Source organism: Cyprinus carpio, chromosome B3 (assembly GCF_018340385.1).
Source record: "Cyprinus carpio isolate SPL01 chromosome B3, ASM1834038v1, whole genome shotgun sequence".
Taxonomy (NCBI): Eukaryota; Metazoa; Chordata; class Actinopteri; order Cypriniformes; family Cyprinidae; genus Cyprinus; species Cyprinus carpio.
Genome location: NC_056599.1, coordinates 26086843 through 26109056, shown reverse-complemented (window position 1 = coordinate 26109056; position 22214 = coordinate 26086843). Strand labels below are relative to the sequence as shown.

Here is a 22214-nt window from a genome sequence, read left to right as displayed (position 1 = left end):
TGTTTGTGTATGTATATATGTTTACACACACACACACACACGTTTTAGCTAAGCGGTGACATTCCATATGCGTAATGGTTTTTATACTGTACAAAACTATTCTATTGCCCTACACCAGTGGTTTTCAAACCAGTCCTGCAAGCACCCCTAGCACCTCACATTTTGTATGTCTCCCTATATCTGACACACCAATTTCAAGTCTTGCAGTCTCTACTAATGAGCTGAAGAGTTGAATCAGGTGTGATAGATGAGGGAGACACAGAAAATGTGCAGTGCTGGGGGTGCTCGCAGGACCGGTTTGAAAACCACTGCCCTACACCTAAACCATTGTTTCTTAACCCTGGTCCTGGGCGCCCCCCAGCACTGCACATTTTGTATGTCTCCCTTATCCGACACACTGATTTCAAGTCTTGCAGTCTCTACTAATGAGCTGAAGAGTTGAATCAGGTGTGATAGATGAGGGAGACAAAGAAAATGTGCAGTGCTGTATGCCTAGAGTGGAGGAGTGGATCCCTGCCTGCCCTACTCCTAAACCATTGTTTCTTAACCCTGGTCCTGGGCGCCCCCCAGCACTGCACATTTTGTATGTCTCCCTTATCCGACACACTGATTTCAGTTCCTGGAGTTTCTTTTAATGAGCTAATGAGTTGAATCAGGTGTGTTTGATTAGGGAGACACACAAAATGTGCAGTGCTGGGGGGCACTCAGGACCAGGGTTGAGAAACACTGACGTAAGCATACTCCTTACAGGAAACTTTCTGCATTTTTATAATTTGTGTGTGTGTGTGTGTGTGTGTGTGTGTGTGTGTGTGTGTGTGTGTGTGTGTGTGTGTGTGTGTGTGTGTGTGTGTGTGTGTGTGTGTACCTGGTATTTATCACATTATAGAGACCAAATGTCCCCACAAGGATAGTAATACCAGTAAATGTTGACCTTGTGGGGACACTTTTCGGTCCCCATGAGGATACAAGCTTATAAATCATACAGAATAATTTTTTTTTTTTTTTTTATCTAAAAATGCAGAAAGTTTTCTGTAAGGGGTAGGCTTAGGTGTAGGGTTGGAGTAGGGCGATAGAAAATACAGTTTGTACAGTAGAAAAACCATTATATCTATGGAATGTCCCCATAAAACATGGAAATACAATGTGTGTGTGTTTGTGTAAAACCAAAAACCAAAGGTTTACGTTTGTAAGACAATGGAAACATAAAGATAATCAATAAATGTAAAATGTTATGACAACACAGCTCTGTACAGTAGATAAGTGACAGTTCAGTCAAAATCTCTCACGCTGGCCCCAGCCGTCCACATTGTTGAGCCCTGCAGTAAAGAGCTCAAACGACCGACAATATGTTATAAGGTTATAAGGATAAAGTCATTAATGGAATGGCAGTTTCTGAGGAATATCACTATAAAACTGTTTTAGATCAGTTTTAAATTTCAAAGACCTTACAGAATCAATGCTTCTTAATCTGAACAGATTTTAATGAAAGAGTGTTTTAACTGATTTACTTATTTTCACATTTTATTTTAGTTGTAATGTTTAACCAATCATAGTTGCAGTGTTGTGAGTTGGGTGTGGTGGGTTTACAGTATGTTCGGGCAGCAGAGACAGATGTGTGTTTGTGCTCTGTGGTCAGGGAGTGGTGTTTAGAGAAGGAGGCGCTGGATCAATGGGGCCTGTGTGCTTGTGTAAAATGCTAAATGTTTGACAGACAAGTCCAGAGATTATGGGGTTTACTATAGTAGGCCAGTGGTGCACAAAATAGATATTCGTGAGCTACATGCAAATATTTATTTTTTTTATTATTATTTTTAAGAATCAGATAAAGTTTAAAAGTTTCATATATAACATATGACTGTAACTTTTTACATTTCCGTCAGTTCTGGGCATTGTTGATGAATATCTCCCCCTAGTGGCGGTCAGTAGCACTGCTGAAATCCCCAGAGATCGTCAGAAAATGATAAACAGAAAAACACTACAGTTCAAAAGTTTTTCCTTGAATTAAATGAATATTTTCATACATGAAGGATCATTCATCAAAGAATCCTGGGACAAAAAGCATATTCTCAGCATGTACGAATAATTTCTGAAGGATCATGTGACACTGAAGACTGAAGTAATGATGCTGAAAATTCAGCTTTGCACCACAGGAATAAATTACATTTTAAAATATAATAAAATAGAAAATTGTTCTTTTAATTATTGTATTACTGTCATATTACTGTTTTACTGTACTTTTAATTGAATGCAACATTAGTGAACATAAGAGACTTTAAAACATTAAAATGGCTTACCAACCCAAAATTTGAATGTGTGTGTGTGTGTGCGCATGTACATATTTCTTTTTTTACCATTTATAATACTGCTGCTTTGATGTGACAAACCAGTTATTCAAAATGCAATTAGTGTGAAGTCAGAGAAAACTTTTTGTATTAATATAAAATTGAGAAAATGTGGTTTAAAAAGTTTTTGGATGGAGATCATAAAATATTTGAGATTAATTAAAATAACTTTTCTTCTCTCTTTAGGAATGAAGCGTCCGTTGAGTCCTGTTGAAGACAGGTCGCTGACTGAACAGACTGGGCATGAGGGTGTGTCCTCTGAAGGGGTGGAGTTTACAAGACAGGACGCCCCACCGATAAACTCTCGTCCGAAGCGGGAGCGAAAACACAGGTCCTACACACTCTGTGAAGTGTGCAACATTCAGATAAACTCCTCATCACAAGCACAGATACACTACAATGGCAAAACACACCAGAAAAGACTCAAACACATAAACAACAGCAACACAGGTATGATATGTGTGTCTTTCTCTGGTGTTCCTGTCATAACTGAAGCTCAAAAACCGGAGCTTCATGCTTAACATTATCCACCCAACTAGGGCATGTTCCTGGATCAACATCCTGGAAGTGCTTATCTGGCAACAAATCAGTGACCTCTGATTTAGGGAATAGTTTTAAGCTACTGATTTGTTTCTAGAAAGTGGTTCCAGGACCAGTAAATGATGTGTATCTGGGAACAGGATTTATTAGGGTGAATCACCCAGTGTACTGTACATTCTTGTGCATGCTGCTTAACACAATTTACCCAAGCAGGACAACATTCCTATCAACCAATCAGATTTTAGGTGTAAGTTTAGATGTAGAGCCGGGGCTGGGTCAACAGTATTTTTATCAGCCAATCATTTCCCTCTGATTTCAAGGGTTGGTTTAAGCAGGGGATTCCTAACTTTTTGATACCACAGACTTCAAAAATGATAACTCAAATGACAGTCATATTTTAAAATATAAAGACCACATTTATACTGTGGAAAAAGTTACACACAAAATATTTAGTTTCTATTAAGCTGAAACTGATTTTCTACCTAATATTAGGGAACTGTTAGATGTATTAACCTGAAGAAAATGTTTAAAACTATGGCTGTCAGTCAAATAAATTTTTATTTTATTTTTTATTTTATTTTATTCTATATGTTATTTATTTTTTTCATTTTACCCCTTAAGGGGTACAGGTTATAATAGGGTTTCCCCTATGATTGTGATAGCAGTGTTGCTTCAGGATCAACAAAGATTGTTGATCCAGGAACATGTTAACTTGGCTAAATCATGTCATGCTTTTTATGTCCAAACATTTAACACACACTATTTAATAAATGCTGTGTGTTGATTTTTTGGTCAGCTAATATTTTTTCCCTAATATTGGTATTAAATGTGTAGAAACAATTTCTACACAAATCTGTATCTTTGCCAGTGTCATATTTATATGACATGCAAACAGCTTTAAAAACATAATCAACCACCTTCATGTTGTCAGCCGGGGGTCTGACAGGCATCTTCATGTAATTCATACCCTTAGACCTCATTGTGTCCATCTGCAGTTAATATGTGATTTTGACTCGCTTTTATGTTTCCATGGTGATGCGGCTTTAAAGCCCAGCTGATAGGTCAGGAAGGAGCATGTGAGAGGCCCGTGAGATGCTGATTGTTGTAGTTACGGCAGTAAAGATGGGGCTGTAAGTCTAGATGTCAGTCTGGAGATAATTGCAAGAGAGAAAGTGAGGCAGCTGGAGGCAGCTTTGAGTCGTGCAGCGTTATTTCCCCCAGAAATGGGCGGAGTCAGACAGAATCATGTGAATAGACGTGGAATTTGTCAACAATATATAACAGGAGAATAATCCAGTAACACATTTGTCCTCGCACACAAAAACAGAGCTCTGCATAAACCTGCACAGACAGCAAGTACATGCAAATGCCACACACTCAAAACCCAGGCCTGCAAACATAATTTCCCTTCTCTTGTAATGCAAATGTGAAATTAAAGCTAACTTCCATGCTGTTGATTCTTACACATAAAGACACACGCATGCACGGCCAATCATATGAGCTGCAGTCAGACCCACTTCAGGTGCAGGCTCTCATACAAATAGACCATAATTACATAGCAACCGAACATGTTCACCATGGAAATGCTCAACATGGCGACGCCCCCTTCAGCAACGGGGTACAGGCACTCACGGTCTCGGAGCCAGCTAGATTTTATGCAGTTTTTGTGTGCAAGCGTGTCAGGGTCTTAGCATGGTTCTACATGGTGAAGCTGTATGTCGTTTATGTGGAACTTCTGAAATGCTTGCCTATGTGTGAGTGTGCCTGTTTGCATTCAATCACTAAGATATAAAGGCTCATTGATTAGCCATTCTGCTAATGTTCGACAGCATAATAGAAGTCAAATTAGACTGGACAACCTTTCCCATGAGCATACAGCAAAGCCTGAAGCCTAACTGAAGTTACACACACACAACACATCTGCTTGCATACACATCCTCACATACACAAAACTGTGACAGACTCCTACTGTATATGTCTTTCTCTTTTTGAGTGGACGGCACTGTACATCACGATTCAGTAGCCAGTAATGCTGCATCATTAGCTACAGTTTCTTAATTTTGTGAGAGAATATAAACATTTGGAACATAAGCAAGAAGAGATCAAATGTGTAGTCATTTTGGATAATAGCCATTTTTGAGAGTAATGTAATTGGTTGTCCATGATAAATAAATACAAATAAACAAATGCCATAAACACAAATGAATTTTTGAATATATTTAAATGCATTAAAAAATATTGACAAGTACTGTCTTTTTTAAAATAGTTTCTAACGAAAGGCAACGCATTATTAAACAAATCATCTGAGAAAATGATTCAGTGATTCACTCTTAAAGACTCTTAAACATATGCATAACTTGCCTACTATTTAGTACGCAAAATAGAGCATGTCCAAAAGTACCCAGATTCCCTATTATTACAGGTGATATTTCTGTGCATCCAGCCTACCAGCATTAGTTGTATTGCTTTGCTACCAAATCCTACATGGTGGATGTAGTAAATCTAAAATTCATTTATACTACACACACATACTGTACATACTATAAAACATCATTTTTTAACAGTCACTTGGTAATTACTTATTACTAAAAGGGGTTATATGGCATTGCTAAAAAGAACATTATTTTGTGTATTTGTTGTAATGAAATGTGTTTATGTGGTTTAAGGTTCAAAAAACACATTATTTTCCACATAATGTACATTATTGTTTCTCCTCTATGCCCCGCCTTCTGAAACGTGTCGATTTTTACAAAGCTCATCGGTCTGAAAAGCGAGGTGTGCTCTGATTGGTCAGCTATCCAGTGCGTTGTGATTGGCCGAATACCTCAAGCGTGTGATGGAAATGTTACGCCCCTCACCATGCTGTGATGGCATCTCCTGGCGCAATGAAACAAAACCAATAAAACCCATTACAAACAAGGCATTTGTTGCATCCAGTGGGGACATAATTACTGATTATAATGACTTATACTGTCTTTTTACGTGTTGCGTTGCATCGTGCAGCGTAAACATAAAACATGTCTGCAATTGTGATTGGAGAAACGACCAAAAAAACAAGCGCTACTCTACACTGCTCAAAACTCGCGTTTGAATCATTAGTGGCAAATAATTTTACAATGAAAACGTACTTACATGCTGTAAGTCAGAAGCGACAGATTGTCCTTGCAAAGTTGGAGCTGCCCCACTTTAAAGAAACAGCCTTTGTGTGTAGACAGCATTTTAGGCTACTTTTCCAGTTTCAGGAAACAGTCCTCCGTAAAATGCGCTGCACACATCTGAATATTTGGGTTGAACTGTTCTGGAACAGTGTTTTAAATACAACTGATTTCTAGTTGTGTCCAATTTTGGAAGGCCAAACAAAGTATTTTTGCTTTCACAAAGAAACACACAGCATCTCCATGACATGATGGTGGCAGCAACAATACTACAGCAGGAATAAAAGTTACACCTTCTTTCTTTGCGTGAACATTTGTGCGGTGTTATGCTAATCTTCCCACACAGTGACGTAGACGTGGGGGCATGTTTAAACGTAGCTTGTCTGGGACACTGCAAGGGAACTGTTGTGTAAAATGAAAATACAATGAAAATACAGAATAATTAGAACAATCATTAACGCACAATAAATAACATAGTGTCATATCTATGCACATTTTTCCCAGAACGTTTTTGCGACTCGGTAGCAGTTCTTCCATGGCCGGGTAGTGGGTCGCGATATTTGACTCAATTAACTCAAAACAACGCTGAACATGTGAGTAAACTCAAAACAATAAAATTTATGTATTTTAAATTATACACATTCCAGAACTCACTGTATATACTTTTTATACATTTTAGACATCTTTCTACTTAACAGTTAAAACTAAATTCTAGATTGCCTACGGTAAAACTGAAAATCAGTTTTAGAAGGATTAAATGCATTTGTGTTGATGTGTGTGTGTGTTTCACTTTCATGTCAGTAGGGAAAGGCAAAAGCCTGGAAACTTGATTTACAGCGACACTCAAACACACACACACACACACACACACAGACACGCTAAGTAACAGTCTTATCACTGCTCACCTTACTCAAACCCACACAATCACCATTACTCAAAACAAAAAAACAAACACACACACACATACACACACAAACACACACACATGCCATGAGGAGGGTAAGATGAATATGTGCTTGCAGGGATATCATATCTACCTTTTATTTTGTTCCATGTGAATAATTATAATCAGTCTGTTTTGGGATTGTTTGCATATATGAACAATTGCTGTACAAGACTCTGTATGTTTAAATCTCTCTGAGCATCTGCTTTTGTCCACATTTGTTAATGGTCCACTCTAGATGGCAGATAATTTTACTTTACCCCATCTTTTTCTCTCTAAAAACATATTTCACCTTCTACCCTTTTCTCTTTATTTTCCAACTCTTCTCTCTCGTTCTTCAATTTACCTCGTTCTTATCTGTCCTTCCCCTTATCTCAACACCCCCACCATACCAATCCCCAGACAGGTGCATCATGGGTATGCTATGTAATGTGACTGCTGAGATTAACAGTCTTCTCTCAAGCTGCCCTGGACACACACATACACACTCAAAGAAAATAGTGGTACATAGTAGATCTGCTGTGTATTTGTGAGTAAAGATCAATCTGCTAACACCGTAGTTTCAGCCTCAGTCTTAAGTAGCATTATATAAGCTAACCATTATGACTATATATGATAGACGTATATCCTGGCCAGTGACCAATATTTGGCCAGAAATGTGGCAATTAAGTAAAAGTCATTGTAGCAGTTTGTACATCTCATGTACTTCAATTACTGGGAACTAATAATACTTATTAAATTATGATATTGCTATTTGCAGTTTTTAAGGCAAGAATGTAGTTGTTTAGACTTCAAATATGCAACATTTAAAAAAAAATGAAAAAATTAACTCAAGAATGTAGTTGTTTAGACTTCAAATATGCAGTTTGTAAATAAAAATGTAAAAATTTGCTTTGACATTTTTAAAGATGTGATCTCCAGGGCTTCAGTTCATAAACCCGCCAAGAGCGCCTCACCTCAGCCAGATCTTCTAGAATTTACAGTTGGCTCTAATGTCTCTATAGTGGTTAAACATGAGATATAATTTGTTTTGGGTAAATCGGGCAGTTTTATTAATCTATTATTTCTTCCAGAGCAAATAGTTTTGGCTGAGGGCAAAATCTCATCACATTATATTTTATAGATAACTTTAATGGTGTATATCAGAGTGCTGCCTTTGTTCTTTTGACTGAATTGCCTAGCAACTTTTATGATGGCTTTTGTTGTTGTTGTTTAATAAATATTATTATTCAATAAATATTATTTTATATAAATAATAGTATTTAAAAATGGTATTTAGTATTGAGAAACAGTGTGTGTGTGTATGTGTAATGGTGATTTTAGTTACATTATTTTGCCATTAGATGGTAGCAAGAGAGTGTTTATATGAGTGAGTCAGCAGTTAAGACTTTTATATTGAAAGAGACTGAAACAGGGTTTAAACAAGGAGGTTATTTTTACTTTCAACAACAGCTTGTAAGAAGCAGCTAACAAACACACTAAGCAATGCTGTCAATGGAAATCACCCTTAACAGATGATAGGATAGTATGACAAAGATAACGCTTTCCTCAGTGGAAAAACTAATGTTTTATTGTGAATATGAGATTAAGCTGAAGAATGAATGCTGTATCAAATGCAGGTAATCACACTCGCTCAGTCAGTCTCTCTTATAATACTCTACTACACATAATACAGTGATTTTTTAATACAGTAATATAATATGTTTTCTATGAAGCAACTCAACGTTCCTTCGTTACTAGTTCTAAATTGATGTTTTTGAATTAGTAACGGAGGCTTGGGCTCAGCTGTTAAACTGTCAACTTTAGATTTGAATCCGTGGCGAGTGGAAGTAGTTCTGCACAAAATAGGGCTTTTAAAGACACTCCGTTGTTGTTTCTGATGTATTTACACACTCGTTCCATTAAACGCAGTATCACACTCGTAGCCTTGAGATATCGCTGTATCCGCATGCTATGATTACCTAAGGCACTGCTACTGGTGTGATATTGCTCATATATGCTATGAAATGGATACATTTGAATATTTAAAAAATATGAAGTTACGTAATTTGAAATGCATTTAAAGTATTTGTTTTAAATTTCATATATAAGGCCTTTATATTGCCATGGCCTGCTCTCTCAATATTGGTATCTACATTGGTTGATAAAAAAAACAAAACCAAGTTGCTAATAACTGTGACCTTTGGCCAGCCACTTAGCCACACTTATAAGTGTGTGTACAGTATTGTCATTTATACCAATGTTTGCTTTAGTGAACATTTGCTGGTATTTTTTGGTACAGTGCTTCATCTGTGTGTGTTGTTTAATTGTGTTTTGCATGTTTATTCTGCTCCTCTGTTTGTCTTTCTCTGTCTTTCATGCTGTCTGTCTCTGGTCTCCTCTAATGCAGCGTGAGGTATTGGATTATAGCAACTCTGTGCAGTTGTGTGTGTGTGTGTGTGAGAGAGAGAGAGAGAGAGAGAGAGAGAGAGAGATTTATTAAAGGCTGAAATTTTCTGCTTGAGTGTGTCTGCACAGCTGCGTTTTTCTGCCATTCCAGTGTACTCTCTCAATCTCTCTCTCTCTCTCTCTTTCTTCCTTTGACTTTCCTCTTTTATCACCATTTTTCATTAGATTATTCACAGCTTCACTCTTTTCATCATTTCACCCTATTACTCTTCACACGGTCTAATGTCACTTCTTTGAGAGGAAGATGGAAGAGTTCCATGTCCAACAGATTTTACCTTGTGAAGTTATTTGTGGCCATTATAATAATACCACAAAAATAATGATTTATGAAATAAAATAATAATGACTTAGCTTAGCTTCTTGTAGCTTATTAGAATGTTTGAATTGTTGGTAAAACTGTTTGTGACTGTATTTATTCATTTATTCAGAAATTCTAAATGAATGAAGTTGTCAAGTTGTCTCCTGCTGTTCCCTTATCTGCAATTGGTCAGTCAAACAGCAAAGCTTTTACACTTCTCAGAAATTCAACAACAGATTATTGTGCACAAAATGTACAGTAATATAACGTCACAATAATGACGCACATCCGGTTTAATTTTGTCGCATATACTCTGCGGTTTATTAAGATGTAAAACTAGAGGTCAGACAAATTAATCACAGCACACACACAGAAAGTGTACGGATTCAACCTTGGAGCACACTCAAGCGTGAGGATATTTCACAGCGTAACACTTTACCAAAGGAACGTCACATTCAGTTCAGAGAGCGACACTGGGTCTTTCATTGTTATTCATGTATTAATTTATGCACAGGGAGTGAGCGAATGGGGCTGTAATATGCAGATGAGTTAGTGTTTCATGATGGAAATTTTCCGGTTGGCTGCTCTGGGTGGCTGCAGTTAATGATAAAGTATGGCAGAACGACAGGAACAGAGGGTGAAATAGATGAAGAGAGAGAGCAAAAGAGTATTTTTTACTAAAAACAATCTGATCCAGAAACATATTGGCCATGGTGCTGGATCATCACAGAGGCATGTACATCAGCACCATTAGCATCATGACCATTGTCAGCATCATCATCATCACTGTCATCATCGTCATCAGTGTATTAAATCACAAGGGCATAATATGTCGTGTCAGCAACTCTTCCTATGATTCCCTGAACCGACAGCGGACAAATCACTCCACTCTATTACACATCAATGTTAATCAGCGTGCACAAGGTGGAGTTTGTGTGTGTGCGTTTTTGTTGACATTGAATTATTTTCCCAATTGTACACAGCTGTTCTTATGTTGTAGCTGCGCAACAACTCTCTTCATGCTGATGAAGAGCAAGGACAGAGAGAGTAATGTACTGGAGTCGTGTTGTGAAGGCTAAGGGTTGCAAGCGCGTGCTTTGTTGGGCAGTGCTAGACTGAGCGAGTCTTTGCTTGGGGTGATGTCTGTAGCGTGTAATTAGGATTTCATCATTTCTCTCATTGAGGCGAAAATGGCACAATCTGGATTTGAACACACACACCATGAGAAAAAACAACAGCACACTTCCAGTCTTCCTCTCTGTTTCTGATGGCGTCTCTCGCACATACACACACAAACTCATACTGTTATTCTCAGTGTGGAAAAACCCCATTGGCTGGTCCGGGGAATGGATGTCCTAATCCCTTTATCAGACCAAACAGATGCTGCCCCAGAACAAAGAGGGGTCCAGTGTGAGTGTGTGTGCGCGTGTGTGACATTGAGCGCAGGTCACTGGAGTATATGTGTTTGACTCAGGCTAATATGCAGATTCATCGTGACACCCATATTATGGGATGTTCATTTGAATGTTGCAAAAAAGGAGTTGAATACCCATGCGCACTCTGAACGCATAATCCGTCATGTTTTATTTTAAAATATTGTCATTATTTTATAATGTGTTCTGAAAATCTTTTTACACCATCATAAAATTATTTATATTACAAAAAGTCAAGCATATCTCTTTTCTGTATTCTGTATTGTGTGTTTTGTTTATTTATTTTGTATATATTAGGGCTGTCAGTTTAACGCTTTAACGCAGTTAACGCACTGGCCCTGCCCCCAGACCTGTATGTTTATAATCGTACATTTCATACAGTTGACTGTTGACAAATATGATGCAGGGCAACAACTCCATAAATGCAGTTATGCCCTAAAATTCAAGATATTGGGGCAAAATATATATATAGTGCTGTCAAATGATTAATCGCATCCAAATTATTATAATTTTTTTTTTACATGATATTTGTGTGTATACTGTCTATATTTATTACATATATGTAAATACAAACACATGCATGTATATATTTAAGAAAAATATGATATATATATAAGAAAAATATATTATATATGTTTAAACAGTTGTGTTGCTTAATATTTTTGTGGAAACTGTAATACATTATTTTCAGAAAATAGAAAGTTCAAAATAATACAACATTTTGTGGAAACTGTAATACATTATTTTCAGAAAATAGAAAGTTCAAAATAATAGCACCGATTGGGAATAGGAATCTTCATAGATTTATATATTTAATGTATATTATACACATTTTATAGTACTTGTGTAATATACAATATAGTATTAAATGTATTCAAATTATTTCAAAAACAATTTTTTTAATTTTCATGTATTTACATAAACTATTTTGTTAATCAAAATATTACCTACTAGTAGATGTTGCTTATTGTCATAATATTGTGATTTTGAGAATATTTTGTGTATGCTGTTTGTTATAACTTTTAAAAATGTAAATGTTGTAGTGTGTTAGAGTTGTGTGTTCAGTATGTTGTTGTTTATGTGTGTGTTGGTGTCAGTGAGCATTTGTGTTGGTGTCAGGGGGTGTTTGTGTTGTGTGTGTTTTTCTCCGTCAGCTCTTCAGTGTCAGATCTCTTCAGTGCTCTGATGGGCAGTGACAGCCCCGCACAGGAAATGATGTGCAGGAAGAAACCTCGAGCACCATATGACACTATGTTGGCAGAGCAGCCTGTCTGTGTGCTTGCTTGTGTGTGTTGCATATATCTCATCATCTAATCAAAGTGGGGTAATGTTGCGCATGACTGTGAAGTATCTCATTCTCAATTCAAATCACACACACACACACACGGTCTCTTTCAGAAGTTAAAGGAGTAGCTCACTGAAAAATGAAATTTCAGTCATTTACTCACTTTCAAGTCATGCCAAACCTGTCTGACCTCGTTCTTTCTAGAACACAAAAGGAGAAATTCTTAGAAATGAATGGCTTTTATCACGCTTGCAAGAGTCATTTCTTTGCTCGACCTTTACACTCAGTTTTTCCTCTGCTCTATTGACTTCTTTTTACTGGTTTTCCGGTCTCTCTTCCTCACTTTCTCTCTCAGTTACTCTTTCCCAGGTGCTCAAGACTTGAGCTCCATTCTTTCCATTCTCTTTTCCATTCTCTGTCTCTAAATACACATATGTATTTGCTCTCTTTGTTGTCCCCCCAGCCCCTGTCATCATTCCATAGTGTCATGCAGCAGGAGCGCCAGCAGTGTGGGATGTTGTTTGCTTTAGGTTGTAAGCCTTTTTGTTCTTCAATTTTCCAGGTTATGTGTGTGAAAGCGCTTTCTCTCAAGCATATTCCTTTTGCTAGTGGCACTTGTTTGCACAGTTCCTAAATCTGTCAAATCGTTGTGCTCAAAATGTTCATTCACTTCTTTACAGCAAAGGTGTGGTATTGGGTGGTATTTTAAATCTACACAAATCTCCATGTATGTGTCTTATGGAAAATAGTGATAAATTAAAATTAAAAAGGTAATAATCTGCATAGAACTGCAGAAATGTTATAGAAACAATTTTATCTCAGAAATTGCTAGTAAATGTTCAGTAACAAAGAAACAGCAAGTAGCACATTGAATTAAACATGAAATTTTGAAGTAGAAAAACTGAAATAATATTTACATGTAAAACATAGCCTAATTTTTTTATTTTATAAAACAATAGATCATTTCTAGTCACATAATGTAATTTTAGTCTTAAAAAATCATTTATTTTTTTTAATCAAATCATTTTTGAAGTTCTTCAAACACTTTTTAGTGTAACACATGATGGCATAAAGAGTAATAAAATCTATTTTTTGTTGTTTAGATATTAAACACGACAGCAATAGTCATCACTTATGATAAACAGCAATCAAAAAAAACAACAAAAAAAAAACAATTGAGACTAGTTTTATTATTCCCTAAGCAAAGGGATATAAAGTCAACCTTGAAAATCTCAAGCTGCCAGTTTCTCTCTCTTGACTTCATCAGCAGGTTTTCTGTTTGACAGCCCGCCTTGCCATTCAGACTCACTTGGACCTGTGCAAGTGTGGAGGAGGCAGATGGACTAGCAGACTAGCATGACCAGACAGTGAGACGCTTCCATGTGCTCGTACCAGGCATTAGGATTAAAAGGTGCAAGTAAATTATGAAAGGAAACAAGATAACAAAGACTGCCTCGCACCAATGGGATTCTTATAAATAAAATGTTTACTGTACCATTTAAATATAGCCAAAACCAGCCATATGTTAGGTGTGTTTCGTTTGTTCTGAATGATGGGATTGATTGGCAGGCTGCTTTATTTACATCAGGCATGTTTTCAGCTGAAAGGATTTCCACTGAGTGCTACGCTAAGGTCATGATACCGCTCTGAATGTCTGTCTGCAGCTGTAATAGACTCTTAACGCTACTGGAGGAGTAAATCACTTCCTCCTTCACCTGCCCATTACCTCTTGTAATACGCCCTACTGCACTCTGGGATACTGAAGGCTTGAAGACTAATTGCTGAATTATTCAAATGATTCAAGAACAGTTTTGACTTTTGAGGACTTTTGAAAAGTACTCAATATTCTCTACATTTTGCTCAAGCAATTCTGCGATTACAGGTCTTGAGACATGTACAGTATACAGTATATAGTTTCTTTTTGACTGTGGTTGTAGTTTAAAGGCATAGTTCACCCATAAAATTAATATTTTGTAATTATTTACTTACCCTAATGTTTTTTGTTTGTTTGTTTGTTTTTTGTTGTTGTTGTTTTTGCTTGACAGTCCATGGTCACTATAAGCTGTTGTTGTATTAAATAGTTCTATGTAGAAGATCTTTTAAATGTATTATAATGATTGTAATTTATTAGATTTTATAGTTCTTTGGAACCATTTTCACATGGAATATTACACACACTCAATAAATAAAAAAAAAACTAAACAATTTTGTAATTAATATTATTAAAATAATAATAAATAACAATCATAAACTAAATAACCTAACTAATCTATTATTATTATTATAATTATATTTATATTTATGTGTGTGTGTGTGTGTGTGTGTGTGTGTGTGTGTGTGTGTGTGTGTGTGTGTGTGTGTGTGTACTTGTTTATGCTACATTGTGGGGACCAAATGTCCCCACAAGGATACTAAAACCTGAAGTTTTTTTGACATTGTACCCACAAGGAAAAAAATATTATATTAAAAATAGTAAGTGATGTTTATCTGAAGGTGTAACCATGCAAACAGGTTTTCTGTAAGGGGCAAGTTTAGGGTTAGGGTTGGGTTAGGGGATAGAAAATCTTTTGGTCAGTATAAAAACAATAGAAGTCTATGGAAAGTCCCCACAATTCACAGAAACAAACGTGTGTGTTTGTGTGTGTGGGTGTGTGTGTGTGTGTGTGTGTGTGTGTGTGTGTGTGGTCCTGGTAAACCGTACATTATGGTGACAAAATGTCCCCACAAAGATGGCAATATCCGAAATCCTTGTCCTTATTGGGGACATTTTTAGTCCCCATGAGTAAACAAGATTATAAATCATACAGAATGAAAATCTAAAAATGCACAAAGTTTCCTGTGAGGGGTGGGTTTAAGTGTAGGGTTGGTGTAGGGCTATAGAAAATACAGTTTGTACAGTAGAAAAAACATTATGCCTATGGAGAGTCCCCGTAAAATATGGAAACACAACATGTGTGCAAGTGTGTGTGTGTGTTACATGGAAAAAATACCATGAGAATGGTTTGAAACAATATGAGAGTGAGTAAATAATGAATACATTTTTATTTTAGGCAAACTATTTGTTTATTTAAACTGAGAGATTAGAATTCTATTTCGATGCTCTTAAAGAGGCTGAATCATTTATTGTATTATACAGTTCTCTTACTCGGGCACAACACAGACAAACACTAATCTGTGTGTGTGGATGGATGGATGGATGGATGGATGGCGGAAGTGTTTTGGCAGGAAGAGGGCACAGCTGTCTCCGCTAATGTCTCAGTGTTCAGAGCTTCAGGCTGAGCAAACTGTAACACATACACACATATGCACACAGAACCTGCATACATCTGATCACTGTTTGTGCTGTGTCTACAATATTACATAACATATGCTAAGCGAGACGACTCATGAACACAGTACATACAGTACCTGGAAGTGATGGAATTCCTTTTTGGTTGATAATGTTGTGGTAAAAATAAGCAAAGATGGTGCAGAAATTGAATTTTTCAAAGATTTTAAAGTATACGTTTTAAAGAATTGAATAATGTATTCAAAGATGTAGATCACTTCTTTTCTTATAGTCATCTATCACATACAGCCCACTCTGCATTGCTGAAACAACAAGTGACCACTGCAAACCCCCACTGATGCACAGAGACCCCCAGGGGAAACTCTAGCTGGGTGAGGAAGAGGTGTTTATGGCACCAGCAGGGGGCCCTCAGACTGGGATCTGAATACTCCAGAGCACTGATGCAGATACAGTAGCATGCTGTAATAAGTGCCAACCAACAGATTTATGGCCTGAAATATCTACACCAAAATGTCCTCTTCAGTTTCTAATCTCCCCCAATCATTCACAGACTACACTGTCTATGCTAATTCTGCTTGTTCACTGTTCCAGACCAAAGTATGTGAGTCATGCAGAATAGGAAGTTGAGTTTTCCTAAAAGATGAAATGTGAGTTGTAGAATTTTGTTTGGGGTTTCCCTCTGGTAAATGTAAAACCTGGAGTGGAACTGAAGCCAAGTGCTTACAGAATGATTTAAGATGGGAGAATATGCCTGTGTCTGAAAGTGCCTACTTCTCTACTGTATAGCATGCAAAAAGATGAGTACTGTGTCTAAATTTGCAGTATTTATAAAATGGCAGACAAAACATATTCCGTAGTAAACATCCAACGAAGCATCTTTTGAGTCCAGGTGGATTCGTAAATTCAAACACCCTGACTAACCCTGACAGTGGCAACATGGTGAATGTACTATCTCCTGATTGTATTCATTCTAAACTCATGCGTATACTTTATGTAGATTGTTTTAATGTTTGCAAAGTAAGTTATTCACTGAATGTAATACCTACTCTGATAGTTGATGATTTTATGGACACAATGAATCTCTTCTACTTTACACATATGCTGTTCTAGCTAGGTTTCAACTTCATGCTTTAGCTTCTTTTGGAACTATATTTTTCGATGGAGAAAAAACTGTTAAACAAACTGAAGGCCTTTCAAATAAAGGATTATAATTATAATTATAACTATAAAAGTTGAAATAATTCTAAGAATAGGGAAGTCCACAACACTGCTATAAAGGTAACGTCACACATGCCCACAGAAACCTTACGGTTGCAATAACTTCAAGATATAACTTCAAGTAATATCTTTCTGATTCTGATTCTGAAGAAGGGCGTTTCCCAAAAGCATCATTAGCTAACTATGGCTGACTATGGTTTAATTTAACTATTGGTAATGATGGAACTTGCTTTTGGGAAACGCACAAACAAATGATATTTTAAGCTGATAAATGATTAAAACATTGACTGCCAATCAGAATTCACCCAACTTTAAAGAGCTTGAGCATTTAAAGTGGCAGACTACATAACGTTATCGTGAGATGGTGCTGACGCTAATATAGTTCTTGTGGTGACACTTTATTTAAAGGTGTCCATGTTACACGTTACATGTACTTACTATTATAATAACAATAAATTATGCATAATTGCATGCAAGTAACCCTAATCCTAACCCTAATCCATATGTGACCCTGGACCACAGAGCCCATCATAAGAGTCAAGGTTTTGAAATCGCCTTTAAAGTTGACTAAATAAAGTTCTTGGCAATGCATATTACTAATCAAAAATTAAGTCTTGATATATTTACAGTAGGAAATGTAAAAAATATATATCTTCATGGAACCTGATCTTTACTTAATATGCTAATGATTTTTGTCATAAAAGAAAAATAATAATTTTGACCCATAGTAAATGTGCTACTTATGACTGGTTTTGTGGTCCAGGGTCACATCTAGTAAATAGATGTAGTTAATATTACTCAGTACTTAAATCTATAATTACACTGTAACAATGACACCTTAAAATAAAGTGTAACCTCTTGGCAAGGGGCCTTAACTGTCTGGTTTTTGCCTTAAAGAAAACAAGCATTTTTGCGTCAACATTCTGTTTTATTCTAGAACAGTAAATGTCTTATTAAGAGTATGTGTGCTAAATTATCTAGAATTGTTGGAGGTGGAAAAAAATACCCCCACCTTTCACAGACGCACACAGAATTATTTAGTCGAAATCAAGGACCATGAAAGGAGAAAATAGCACCAGCTAATTTTCCCATCTGTGCCGTTCGTTCAGGTTAAGCGGCAGGCAGCAAAAAGAGCGAGAGAGGAGGTGGTAGTGGTGGAGGGGGAGTAGATGGGGGTAAAAGACTGTCGATCATAGTCTCTCCCTCCTCCTCCTCCTCCTCCTCCCGTTCCTCATCGAGGCGCGCAGATCAGCGGAGCACTGAGCGTGTGTAGTGTTTCTTCTGACACATCAACTCTAGGACCAGAAACAAGAGTGAGACTCATCGAAGAGTGAGAAATCTGAGGGGGAAAGACACATTTCAAACTGTCGGAGAGTATTTATCAACCGTTCTGATTTTCCTGCGCTGATTATTTTTTTCTTTTGGTTGGTTTCTTTTTGGAAACCAGGATAGGCTACCTTTCACAACATGCTGATCGGTAAGTCAGTTCCGATAGAGATGTTGTTGTGTTTGTGTTTGTGGCATATGCTGTATAAAAGTCTTAAATGTGGTAACATTGCGCTGAGGATGTCTTCTCGTGCCCAAACTCCTCGCGCTCTGCGCCCTCACCACCGGCACGCGCAAAGCTTTTCAGTCTAGCTTCACACGTATTGCTTAATCGATCCGAAATAAGGCTGAAACGAAAACTTTCCAGAAAATATAAGGCAGGCGATGTAGAATTTTCCAGAAGCAGAGATGCTTAATATTCTGTGTGTGGCAGATTTGGTTGCTCGCGACGCTGCCAGATGCGCGTGCGACTGTCATACGCGTGCCATCAAACGGCCTTCAGTGTGTCAGCCGATTAACTAGAATGGCGTTTTGTCCAGTCAACACCTGTAAAAGCCTGGACTTAATTTTACAAGTCCAGCATGAGAGATATTTTGGATCCATAATCTCGGTTTAATCGGTAGCAGGTGCGATGGTCCATAAAATACACGTTTTTTACGTCTCTGTAGTGCGAGAGACCAATGGACAGATACAAAAAAACATCAGAGAATCAGAGACGATAAAAGGAATGGTGTGTATTTTTGTTGATCTCTTATGACACGGCCGAGCGCATTGGAATGACAAAAAAAAAAAAAACTTTCGTGCTCTCCCTTTCTCTTTCTGTCTCTTTCTCTCCTTTGCTTGCTCACTGGTCCTCACAGCAAGACAGTGAGGTAGGCTACAGCAATGCAGAAATTAGCTTTATTCGTTTATGCATCGTAAAAATATGTGCAATTTTATTCTGCACATGTTATGAACAAACGTGGGTTATAAAAAAATTAAAACAAACCGGCCTAGATGACATTCACACGCCGCCACTGTTTTGGATTGTGTGCCGAGTACAAATTATTTATTTTAAAGAATTTTTCATTTTGATTCATGCGAAAAAAAAATGTTGTTCTTCGATTAAAGAAATTATTCTTTAAAGTCCTCCTTTTTAAAGGCATCTTGTCTCCTCAAAGAACCTGGTGTTCCTCACAAGAGCTCAAAGCAGCGGAGCGGAAAATTAAAAATGATAAAGGATTGATCCTGCACGCGCTGAAAATGCTTTATCAATAACACAGCTCATTTAAGGAAATCGTTCGAGTTTTGTATTTTTGTTAGCTCATGAATTTCGTTGAGATCGAAGCCATTTGCTTAATGCATTTCATCACGGTGCTTTTTTTCTTTTTTGGATTTCCATTTCGCTCCATTTTTTTCTGACCTTAATAGTTTTTAATAAACTGTGCTTAATATAAAGGTATATTTAGTATTCAAAAATACAGTGCATTTTTTATTATCATTTGTATCTGTCATTTTTGTTTTTATTTGTAAAAATGTGTTCTAATGCTATTGGATGTTTTTCATTTCAGGTTTTTAAATAATTAGAATTGCTGAGTTTTATATATTTGTTCTAAATGTAATATTTAATTTAATTAATAGAACACATCATTTAGATTTTTGTGAGTCTGTTGTAAATATATTGTAAGTAATATAAAAGGAAGCAGGAAAGATTTAAATGTCCTTCTCACCTCCTTGCTCTCAATTGCTCTCATTATTAGCTAGATACCAGTGCTCTGTCCACTTAGCAACACGGACAAAAGAACACACAGATGTTACAAAGCTATACAAAGTTACTGAAACCACAAAGCTGTTTAAATAAAGACGCTTAGATTAAATCCAAGAAAATGGAGGAAAAGACAAAGAGAAGAGGGAAAAAAGGACAGAAAGCTGCAGCATGAAATGGCTCCAGCATTCACTCACAGTTAATCTGAAATCAGCGCACAGACCATCACCATCAAGTGATCGTGTCTGTATGTTAATTATCCATCACCCTGCACTCAGGCGTGAATTACCTGCTAATGTGAAGACCTGAACAGATCAGGTGATGGGGACAAAGGTCATGCCCTTGACATTCTTTAACAGTCTTGAACAATGTACATTTTTTTTAAGTTACGTGCATTGGCTACACCTTGACCTTAATTTTTTAGTGTTAGCTGGACTGGTCAGTATTTTGAGTATTCTGTGCTACTGACACAAGTTTTTTTTTTTTAATCATGTCAGAGTGCTTTGCATAAATCAGCTGCTAATTAAAAGCTCAGTTTCTATCTCAAACATTCTGCCCTATAATTGCAGAGGTGTTTGAATGTGAGCGCTGCTCTCTGGGCTGAAGTCACACCACAAACATTTGATTTTTCGGCTCTGTTTTCCCAACCCCTCTCTCACTGTCATGGTTTCAGTTGTCGTGGCAGCGCCCAGCCCGTGTGTTTGTAAGTGTGGGGAATGCGGTAATTCCATCCTTTAAGCGAATGCTCTTTGCCAGCCGCATATCACTACGGCACTCTCTAGGAAGGCCACACCGAAACACTGCAAACTCAGTGTAAGACATTTTATTCACAATTCTTGTTTTTTTATCAGAAACATATCTGCAGTTATGAAATTGTTAGGAATATTAAAGACTTTTAAAGAAAAATAAATAGTCAAATGTATTATTTAAAATGTATTGTTTGTCCAGTGCATGTTAACAGGTCCATTTATTATGAATAACTATTGTAATAATTTTTCCACCTAATGTAGTTCATTATGCTAATAATAGATTGTTAACAGTGGCAGAAACTTAATATCAAATGTGTTTTTAAGGTCATTTTACAGGGGCTAGAATGTGATTCCTCCAGTCAGAATTTAGAATTTGAATGATCTGTTTTATAATGGAGATTTGATCCAAAACCTTGCACCGTTCTTCAAAAATCTGCTGTGCTTCTGTCACAGATATTCGCTGCAGATTTGCCACTGGAAATTCAGACACTGCGTCAGCTTTTAATTTTCTGATCTTTTTACATTCTGGCCTTCAGCATGGCCTCCAAATATTTACCACCCTGCATTTATCAGCTCGTGACGCAGTGCACTGATGCATCATTTTATAGCGACATCCAGAGCTGACGGTCTGAGAGGCGCATTCCTTTGTAAGATTCTGCATTTCGGCTCGCCAGAGCCTCTCCTTTGGTAATGGTGGTTATATTCAACTCATCTATTTAGTGACGCAGTGAATGTACGTCTGCTCCCTGTAGAACAACGAATGAGTGACAGGGCGAGTGATTAAAATGAAATGACTGCATGGGCTTGATTGGTCTGTCAGTACATCTGATGTGCTCGTGTGTTTGTTGTGAGCGAGTGTGTGACAATGACAAGAGGGTAAGGCATATGCCCTCAGCAGGGGCTACAAGACGAAAAATGACCGTCTATGAATGTGTGTTTGTGAGTGTTTGTATCAAAACAGGCTGAGAGTGAGTGTATGTGTACAAAGGAGATGGTCTTTGTCTATGCGCTGTGCTGTTGTTCTAAACACAAACTCACCCTGCACTTGACTTCATGACCCAGAGAGAGAGAGATGCAGGATGAAACAGGGATCATTGAGTCTGAATTCACCTGAAATGGACAGAAATTTGCTCTCTCTCTGATTAGAGTGTGACGGTCTTTGAAGCAGCTCAGTGCCGCTGCAACCCACCCATAATCTTTCTACCCACACAACTTGCTTTTCTTTAGCTTCAGTCTCTCTCTCTCTGTCTCGCTGAGTAAATACCTTCTATTCCCGTTCCTTTATGAGGAAGCTGATAAGGAATGTCTTTCATCCACAGTATATTGGCTTCTTCCATCCCAGCTTAAGAGAATGTGTGTGTACGCCCATATGCGCACAGTGATTTTAGTTTTTCCTGTAGCCCAGCCACAACAATAGTGTCTGTCTGTGTACTTTTTGTGTGTT

General features: G+C 37.3%; 1 protein-coding gene across 8 annotated transcripts in view; it reads left to right on the top strand.

The window, feature by feature from the left end:
- LOC109055398 (zinc finger protein 385D-like) overlaps positions 1-22214 on the top strand; it is a 97306-nt gene that overhangs the window by 31859 nt on the left and 43233 nt on the right. For 5 of the 8 annotated variants that reach the window (XM_042720459.1, XM_042720464.1, XM_042720460.1 and 2 more), the window contains exon 2: positions 2529-2792. In XM_042720459.1, coding sequence (XP_042576393.1) covers positions 2529-2792 — 264 coding nt within the window. Of the gene's footprint in view, positions 1-655; positions 732-2528; positions 2793-17995; positions 18429-22214 lie in introns of those variants that run through there. The other 3 variants (XM_042720461.1, XM_042720465.1, XM_042720466.1) reach the window with 3 other exon arrangements.